Source organism: Chlorella variabilis (assembly GCF_000147415.1).
Source record: "Chlorella variabilis unplaced genomic scaffold CHLNCscaffold_2, whole genome shotgun sequence".
NCBI lineage: Eukaryota > Viridiplantae > Chlorophyta > Trebouxiophyceae > Chlorellales > Chlorellaceae > Chlorella > Chlorella variabilis.
Genome location: NW_005435086.1, coordinates 91,805 through 100,322, shown reverse-complemented (window position 1 = coordinate 100,322; position 8,518 = coordinate 91,805). Strand labels below are relative to the sequence as shown.

At 70.1% G+C, this 8,518-nt stretch overlaps 3 protein-coding genes across 3 annotated transcripts in view; 1 reads left to right on the top strand and 2 right to left on the bottom strand.

The window, feature by feature from the left end:
• Window positions 1–679, bottom strand: part of CHLNCDRAFT_56644 (hypothetical protein) — a gene marked incomplete at its 3' end in the record, with an annotated part of 3,926 nt that extends 3,247 nt beyond the window's left edge. The window contains exons 1-2 of the mRNA XM_005851003.1: window positions 457–679; window positions 71–293 (exon numbers count right to left, since the gene is read on the bottom strand). Coding sequence (XP_005851065.1) covers window positions 71–293; window positions 457–626 — 393 coding nt within the window. The 5' untranslated portion in view covers window positions 627–679. The remainder of the gene's footprint in view (window positions 1–70; window positions 294–456) is intronic.
• Window positions 680–1,160: 481 nt separating this feature from the next.
• CHLNCDRAFT_49769 (hypothetical protein) lies at window positions 1,161–5,481 on the bottom strand (the record flags this gene model as incomplete). The annotated part of the gene is made up of 11 exons (XM_005851002.1): window positions 1,161–1,508; window positions 1,713–1,826; window positions 1,964–2,028; window positions 2,187–2,792; window positions 2,977–3,115; window positions 3,289–3,408; window positions 3,588–3,666; window positions 3,900–3,982; window positions 4,173–4,292; window positions 4,421–5,008; window positions 5,227–5,481. The coding sequence occupies 11 exons, from the start codon at window positions 5,479–5,481 to the stop codon at window positions 1,161–1,163; spliced, it is 2,517 nt and encodes an 838-aa protein (XP_005851064.1).
• A 427-nt stretch (window positions 5,482–5,908) lies between these two features.
• On the top strand, window positions 5,909–8,451 carry CHLNCDRAFT_137557 (hypothetical protein; the record flags this gene model as incomplete). The annotated part of the gene is made up of 6 exons (XM_005851297.1): window positions 5,909–6,025; window positions 6,147–6,296; window positions 6,646–7,483; window positions 7,669–7,873; window positions 7,959–8,052; window positions 8,320–8,451. 6 exons carry the CDS (start codon window positions 5,909–5,911, stop codon window positions 8,449–8,451), a joined length of 1,536 nt encoding a protein of 511 aa, XP_005851359.1.
• Between the last annotated feature and the right edge of the window lie 67 nt (window positions 8,452–8,518).

Below are 8,518 nucleotides of genomic sequence, written 5' to 3'. Positions count from 1 at the left end.
TTGCCCCCCCCCCCCCCCCCCCCCCCCCCCCCCCCCCCCCCCCCCCCCCCCCGCAGCCGCAGCTTCTCGCCTTGACGTCGTTGCGGGCGATGCCCGGCAGGTCGAACATCAGCAGCACCCTGTCGGCCTGCTCAATGACGTCAAAGGGGAGGGGGCGGGTGGGGGCACGGCGCCAGGCGCCGGCGCGGCGCGGCCCAGTGAACAGCGAGGGGTCGAGCAGGCCAGTGGAGCCCTCCTCCAGCTCGCGCGCCAGCGACTCCAAGCCGGCCCAGGAGTTCCTGAGCCCCTCGGAGCTGCAGGCAAGGGGGGGGCCAAGGAGCGGAGCGCCGGTGGCTTCCGCCATCCAAGCATGCGATCGGCTGCGCTTCTGCACCACACAGGCAGCGCATCGGTGTCTCCCGGCAACGAGGGGACCTCAGGTACACCCTGAGGGCTGGCTGGGTCACCGCTACTCACGTGCAGTTGCCGTGCATGCCTTCGGGCCTCCTGGGGCCGCCCATGCGCCCCGCGCGCATTGGACGCCAGCGCCCTTCAGCCATGGACGTACATGATGCCCGAGCCGACACACGGCCAGCGTTGCAGGCCACCGGGCGAGCAGAGAGGGCGGCAGCAGTGGCGAGTTTCATTGTCGGCACGCAGGTGGACAGAAGAACCTGGAACAAGTACCGAAGAGCGGTTTCGACAAACTAATGTGATCGAGGTGTGCTCAGCCATCACCTCAGCAATTCTGCCCATGTGCCAGCGTGGTGGGCGCTGGTGGGGAAGGCCCTGGAAGGAGAGACGGATGCCAGTCCTCGCTGCATGTTAAGGCGTCGCAGCACCAGAAGAAGCCGATTGCTGCAGCTGAGCCGTCTGGCCGCTGGCAGTGGCACCTCCCCGCCTGACTCCGCCTTGCGCTGGTGGCGGAGCGCTGCTACTTATGACAATCGCTTCCTCCTTCCTTTCTTCTCCACTCCCAACTCAGCTCTCTCCCACCGCATGGTACAATTACAATAAAGGAGGTGAAGCGGCGCATTGCACACAGCGCAGCCGCGCCGCAAGCCACCAGCCCATGCTGCCTCCGCGCCGCCGGTCGGCACGGCGTCCTGCTCACAGAACAACATCAGCAGACCAGGGCCGGGCCGGGCTAGCAAGCGTGATCGGAGCATGCAGCAGCAGCGCTACTCGGCCGCAGGCATGTGCACCACCCGGTGCACGTAGTCGCCGCGGCGGCGCCTGGCTGGCTTGATCAGCCCCACATACTGCAGCTCAGCCGTAGCCTGGGAGAAGCGAGCCGTCAGCTCCCGCACCCTCCGCCTCTCCTCGCCCTGCCCCTCCTGCTCCTCCTCCCCCTCAGTCGCCACCCTGCGGCTGCCGCTGGCATCCTTCTTGGCCGCCTTCTTGGCTTTCTTCACAGCGGCCTTGCGCTTCTTGCCGGCGGGCCCAGCGCTGCCGCCTGGCTGCGCTGCCCCCTCGTGTACCGCCGCAAAGGCTTGGTACCAGTCTGCAAGGTTGACGCACTTGGGGTCCTGCAACAGTGGTACGGGCGGTACCAGCAGCGGGACGGTTGGCGGCGGCACCAGCACCGGTGGGCACAGCCGGTGGCCGTGGCAGGCGCAGCTTGGCGCACAGCCCACAGCAGGGGGCGGGCGCCCCGCGAGCACCGACAGCATCCACAACAAGCATGTCAAAAAGTGGGACGGGGGAAAGGGAGACAGAGAGGCCCCCCCCACCTGGTCGAAAATGGAGTAGGCCAGGCAGGCATCGTCCTGCGCCGCGTTCAGCCCCAGGCTGTCGGGCAGGCCTGGCAGGAAGAGGTGCGGCTCGGTCAGCGCCATGTGCAGAGCCTGCGCGGGGCAGAGGAGCCACGCACGGCGCGTGTTTCGAGTGTGTGTGATCCAGTGCGGTGGTGGTGGTGGCGCGCTGTGCCGGGGACACAGCATGGGGAAGAGGGCCGGGTGTGGCGACAGGCGCAGGCACCCACCACGCGGGGCTCCGCTGTGAGGCAGTCCAGGGCGCCAGCGTCGCGGCAGGTGAACACAGAGGCGCCTGCAAGCGGGAGGAAAGCGGGGCGGGCGCACGTGAACAGCGGCAGCGGGCAGCATGTCGCCTGACCAAGAGGAAAAACACGTAGCTGAGCTGCACTGACGCCACAAAGGAGGCACGAAGCAGGGAGCAGCCAGCAGCAGGCTGCCCGCCCGCCTCACCAGGCAGCTTGGTGGGCGGGGCGGCCAGCAGCTCGCGCAGCGCTGGCGCCAGCCAGGCCGCCAGGCCCGCGCCCGGCGAGGCCGCCTCCTGCGCCAGCCTCTTGGCGGCGGCGGCGGCAGCGGCAGCCGAGGCGCCGCCCTTGGCCGCGCCCTGCTGTGCCGACTTCTGAAGCAGCGCTGCGTTGCGGGACTGCCTGGAGTGGAAGCGGTCGTGTTTGGCCTTGCCCTGCTGCTTGCCACCGCCACCCAGGTCGGCATCCGCAGCCGCCGCCTCTCCCGCCTCGCACGCCGCTGCGGCGGCGGCCTCGGCGCCCGACCTCCGCCGGCCTCTTGGCGCCTGCTGCTGCTCCTCCTCCTCCGCTGCCTTCTCCTCTGCCTCTGCCTGGCCGCCCGCCAGGGCCGCCAGCTGCTCCAGCTGCCCTGCAGCTGCCTGGACGCCGCCCCACACCGCGGCGGCGCGCTCCAGCAGCCGCATCGCCAGCTGCTCCGCCGCCGCGGCCGGCAGCCTGCGCAGCTGCGGCTCGATGGCGCCCAGCAGCTGCTGCAGCTGCCCGGCGGCAAAGTCGTGCACCAGGGCCTCCTCAATCACCTTCCAAGGACGGAAGTCTGCAGGAGGGCGCAGGAGGCGGGCCGGCAGCCGAGGCACGCTCGGCGCCGCCCCAGGCCCTGCCCAGCCTCCCATCAGCCGCATGACCCACCCTCTGCGCTGCTCCTCTCACACTCCTAGTTGTGTGCAGGCAGGCAGGCAGGCAGGCAGGCAGGCAGGCAGGCAGGCAGGCAGGAGACTCACCCTGGCCGCGGTGCCCCGCCGCCTCCGCCGCCGCCAGCAGCCACTGCAGGCCCACACACCAGCGGCTCCACCCAGCCATGGCCTCCCCCACCGCCGCCGCCAGCTGCGCGTTGGTGCGCCCGCCCAGCGCCTGCCGGGCCTGCGCAGCCAGACCCCATGGGCAGCAGCACGCGTGCTTGGCAAGCCGATGCGTGTGCAGGCTGGCACCAAGTGGCATGGTGGCAACCACACAGGCTCCTCAAGCCCTCTCGCTGCCAATGCAGGCAGGCAGGGTGCAGCGGCGGCTTGGCCGGCGGGAGCACAGCGCGGCACCTGTGCCAGGGTGGCGGGGTCCAGGTCAGCGCACGCCTGCTCCACAGCCGCTGGCCCCTCCACCGCCGCGGCAGCCAGGAAGCTCAGGGGTTGGGTGAGGAAGTGGCTGAGGGAGGCCACCTGCATGCGAGGTGCGGCGTCGGGTTAGGGCGCAGCACGGCAGCAGGGCCGCTGCGGCTGCTTCCACCCATGCAGCAACCGTGTGGGGCAATGCTTGTTTGCGGCATGGTTGGCGCCCCGCCAGCCCAACCACCACCGCAACCACAGACACACTACCACAGCACACCGCTCCCCCCCACCTTGAGCCCTTGCATGATGCAGCCGGTGCTGTAGTAGTGGTTTAGGAAAGCGTCGGTCAGCTTGCTGAGGATGGCGCGGCTGCGGCAGCCACACGCACGTGGCGAGGGAGAGAGGCACAAGAGGCAATGGCGGTAGAAGTTCGGCACACGCAGGTGGCAGCGCGATGGGCATGTGCTGCAGGCGAGGGCCTGGCTGCCTGGCGCCGAAGCTCGCAGCTGACAAGCGGCTCAGCGCCCTGCGCTGGCTGACGTGCATGCTGCGCAGCGGTCGAGGCCAGGCCGCCAGCCCCAGCCCGCCTCACCCGCCCTCACCTGAACAGCAGGCCCGGCCAGCGGCCGCCGCCACCCAGCAGCACCTGCTGCACCAGGCCGTCCAGCCGGGTCATGGCGCTGGCCTGCATCCCAGTGAACAGCAGCGGCAGCAGCAGCGGCAGTGAGCCAGCGCCGAGCCAGCGGCGGCGGGGCTGTGTGCGCCCCAGCCATGTGTGCCTGGCGTGGCATGCGTCGGGCTGGCAGGCTGCAGAGGAGGAGAGGCGCCATAGAGGCTACGGGAGCCGGCCCAGGCTGGCGGGCGTCGCAACCCACCAGCCTGAAATGCTGCATCTCCAGGCAGCGATCCACGAGCCTGGGGGGCAGCAGGCCGTGCAGCGCGGCGGCGGTGGTGGTCAGCCCCAGCACCAGCGTCAGCGGCACGTCTTGGTACGACTGCAGGGGCGGCATTGCGGGCGTTGTTGGGACGCAGTGGCGGCAGCAGAGGTGCGGGCGGCAGGGAGCCCTGGCTGGGCTGGGTCTCTCGGCCAATGGTCGCCTCCACACCCCGACCCCGGACTCACCTCGCTGGCTGTGAGGATGAAGTCACGCAGGCACTTTTCATCCACGCTCTCCGTGCCCTCCACTATCACCACCAGCGGGCGCTGCCGGCTGGCCAGCTGCGCCGCGGTGGCGCACCCCGCTGCGGCGGCGGCGGCCGGCCGCTGGCGCAGGCCCCGCGCCTGCTGGTCGCCGCCGGGCGCCGCCGCCGCCTCCCCGCCTGCTGCCGCCGCCGCCTGCTGCCTGCCAGCGCCGGTCTCATCCTGGTACCACTGCCGCAGTGCGTCCATGTGCTCTGCCTTGCTGGCCGCCATGCCCGACAGCTGGCGCAGGACCTCGCCAATTGCGTCGCCAGGCACCTTGCCCAGGCTGTGCGGGTGCAGCAGCGCGGCGTAGCAGCCGTGCTGGCGCAGGAAGGCGGCGAGGCGCGGGAAGGTGTGGCAGTGGTCGGCGCTGTTCACGCCGCCGGCCAGCACCAGGCCTGTGGGCACCCGCTGGCAGCCGGCAAACTCGGGCAGGCCCGCGGCCCGCGGGGCCGGCGGGCGGTGGCTCTGCTGCGCAAAGCGCAGCAGCTCCTGAAACACCTCGGCATCGGTGGCCTCCAGAGTCTCCTGCGACGGCAGCAGCATAGACCGGGCGTGAAGGGCGCCATGTGGCCAGCGAGGGAGGGGCAGCGGAGCATGTGACGCAGCGTCAAGTGCTTGCGACAGGCGGCAGCAGCCGGCAGCAGCAGCGGCAGCGATGGGCAAATGCTGAGTAGCCGTCAGCCGTGTACGCCCAGCCAGGTGCCGTGTGGAAGCGCCTGCTGCCCCCATGCACCACAACCCACCTGCATTCGCTGCGCCAGCGCGTCCCAGCACTGCTGCGCCGCCGCCGCACGAGCCAGCCGCTGCTCGGCCGGCTCCCGCTTGAACAGCTCGGGGAAGGCGGCCAGCTGCAGGTCGTGCGTCAGCTCCGCCTGGCTGGAGGCCTTGCCCCGGTGCCCCTTTTGCTGCTGGGCGGTGAGCGCGTCTGGGCCCTCGTGCACGAGAGTGAACGCGCCGTCCTCGTCCTCCGCCTCCATTGCAACATCGTGCCACTCCATTCTGGGTGCCGTAGGCAATGCGGAGGGCGTGGGGAGGCAGCTGCAGGCGGCGATCAGTTGAGCTGGGTGCTGGGAGAGCAGCCAGGCATTGTAGAAGCACGGTAGTGCTGTGCGGGGAAGCAGGACATGGAACGCAATGCGATTGGGGCGCAGAGACCACGGACAGCACTTCGAGTCCAGCTGGCCTTCCTCTGCTCAGGGCGCGCAATGGCGAGCCCATGGGGAGGCCTCTGCCACTTTCCATAATCCACACGCTGTCCATGAACTTGTCTTAAGGCGCCTGGGGCTCCCAAGCACACATGCCCTGGTGCCGCTCTCCAGCCTTCTGGCCTGTGCAGCAAGTTTTCCACTCAATAGCATCTCAGTGAGGTTCGGACCTAAGATCTGAGTCGGCGGAGGGCCAGGAGCGCGGTGGTCACCAGCCGCCATGGCGGAGGCGGCGGGCGCCGGCGGCATCTCCGCCTGGCAGCTGCTCGTGTCATCGGCCACTCCCACCATTATCGTCTGCCTGCTCGGTGCTGTCGGAGCGGCCATGGCACGCAAGGTAATCATGCACTGGCTGCTGCCTCGGTTCGTCAATCCCTACCTTACCAGGCCCCACCTCCGCCATTCTCCCACTCGTCTGCCCCTCCAGCCCTAACTGCCACTGTTTCCACTCCCCGCAGGGCGTGCTGGACGGCCCCGGCTGCCAGGTGCTGGCCCAGATGTGTTTCTTCGTCTTCACGCCCGCCCTCACCTTCTCCAAAGTCGCCCAGGCCGTGTCGCTCGCCTCCCTCACCCGCCTCTGGCCGCTGCTCGCCAACATGACCGCCTCTGTGCTGCTGGGCCTGGCATCCGGCGCACTCGCCAGCCGCCTCCTGCTGCCCCGCACCTCCCCCTTTTCCCTCCTCCTCCTCCTCTCCTGCTCGTTCGGCAATGTCGGCAACCTGCCTCTAGGCAAGTGGGGGGGGGGAGCGGGGGGCGGGATGCCGCCCGAAGCGCGCTGAGGGAGGCTGCGCTGCAGCAGGCGGCCCGGCCCGCTGGCTACAGCCAATGCAGTGCGCCGCCGGCTGTGGTGGCCTGCGCAGCTCACCAGCCTGCCCGCCGCATCCCGACCCCAACCTCCCTTCCCTGCGCCATTCGCTCCCCGCAGTGTTTGTTTCGACCCTGTGCCATGACAAGCAGGCTGTCTTCTACCGCACCCTGGGGGAAGACTGCGAGCACCTGGGTATCGCATATACCGCCTTTGACATTGCTGCCGCCACCCTTTGGCAGTTCACCCTGGCAATCAACCTGATCCGGAGGGGGCGTGCTGCAGCGGAGGCGGCGGCAGCTGCAGGCGGCAACCCGGTCGTCGATGGCGACGCAGCGGCAGGGGCAGCTGCCGGGCAGCTGCTGCCGGTGAGCAGCGAGCTGCGCAAGATGCCCACCCTCTCGGATCTGCTCAAGGGCAGGGGCGGCAGTCGGCTGGGCTCAGCCGCAAGCAGCCGGCCAGGGTCAGCCGACAGCAGCCCACGTGACCATGAGCTGCTGCTGGCGCCCGACAAGCCGACGGGCGGCTCCGCGCTGGCGCCAGCGGTTTGCGGCACGGCGGCTGTTGGCCCCCAGGGTCGCAGCGCGCAGCAGCAGCAGCAGCAGCAGCATGGCTCTGTTCTGGTAGAGCTGCAGCCCACGCCTGGTGCGGCGGGGCCAGGGCACCCGGCGCGCTGGCAGCCGCCGCCTCTAGAGCAGCGGCAGCAGCCGCAGTGGCAGGCCCATGACTCAGCTCAGGATGCATCGCCAGAGGAAGACGACACGGCAGCTCTGTTGCGCCATGAATCAGGAGCAGGCTGGAGCAGCAGCAGCCGCGGCGGCAAGGCAGCACTAGACGCAGCGGCGGGAGAGGGAAGACATGCGGGAGGAGGGGGAGCTGTTGGCGCGGGGCACGGCTGGCTGGGGCGCACCAGCACTTCCGCCTGGCGGTACCTGCGGGGCGTGGACTGGGCTGCCCTGTTCCCGCTGCCCTCGCAGGCAGCCATCCTAGGTGTGCTGCTGTGCTTCTGCTGCCGGGGGCTGCGCGGGGCTGCACAGGGTGCGCCCGCCTGATGCTGGCCTGCTCTTTGGTGGGCTGGCCACGTCTCTGCCTCGGCCCCTGCGCCAACCTGCTTGCCTGCCTGCCTCCCTCACCTGCCTCCCTCCCGCCTCCCCTGCCCCGCCGCTGGGCCCCAGGCATTGTGTGTGGCTGCATCCCCGCCGTCAAGGGCCTGCTCTACTCGCCGCACCCGCCGCTGCGCATGCTGAGCGAGGCGCTCGACGCGCTGGGCACAGGCCTCATCCCCACAGCAATACCGCTGCTGGGAGCTGTTCTCTACAGGCAGGCCGGCAGCCCTGCTGTTGTTTGGGGGAGCCAGGCGGGCAGGCTGGCAGGCACGCTGTTGCATGTGGCACGCCTGCACCTGCACTGCTCTTCCCACCCGATGCGCGCGCACGCTCAGCGCCTGCCACTGCTGGTTCTGCAGGGCGCCGTCTGTGTCGCGGCTGCCGCGGCGCGTCACGCTAGCCGCGCTGTGCCTCAAGCTCGTCATCCAGCCAGCCCTGCTCACCCTGCTGGTGGTGGCGGCGCTGGCGCTGCGCCTCTTTGCCCCGCCGGACCCAATGTTCCTGCTCACCATGCTCCTCTCCAACGCCACGCCCACCGCAATCAACATGCAGGCGAGAGAGAGCAGAGGGGGCAGCCGTGCTCGTCTGCCGGACCCGCCGCGCCTGCCTTCCGCGCTGCTCTTTGCCGCGGCGCCCTGCTGCTGCCTTTGTGACCCACCCTGCCTGCCATCCTCACCCCACCACCTGCCCTTCCCCCGCAACCCCACCTCCTGCATGCAGACGTTGATGGTTCTGTACCAGCACGGCGAGGCTGAGATGAGCACGCTGCTGCAGTGGCAGTACCTGGCCTCTGTGCTCACGCTGCCCGCCTTCATGTGGGCTTTCCTGCGCATCATCGCCGCCTGGCTGTAGCGCGGCGCCGGTGCCGGCAGCAACGAGCGAGCGGCTGCTGGGTGCCTGTAACATGCCGGCACCCCAC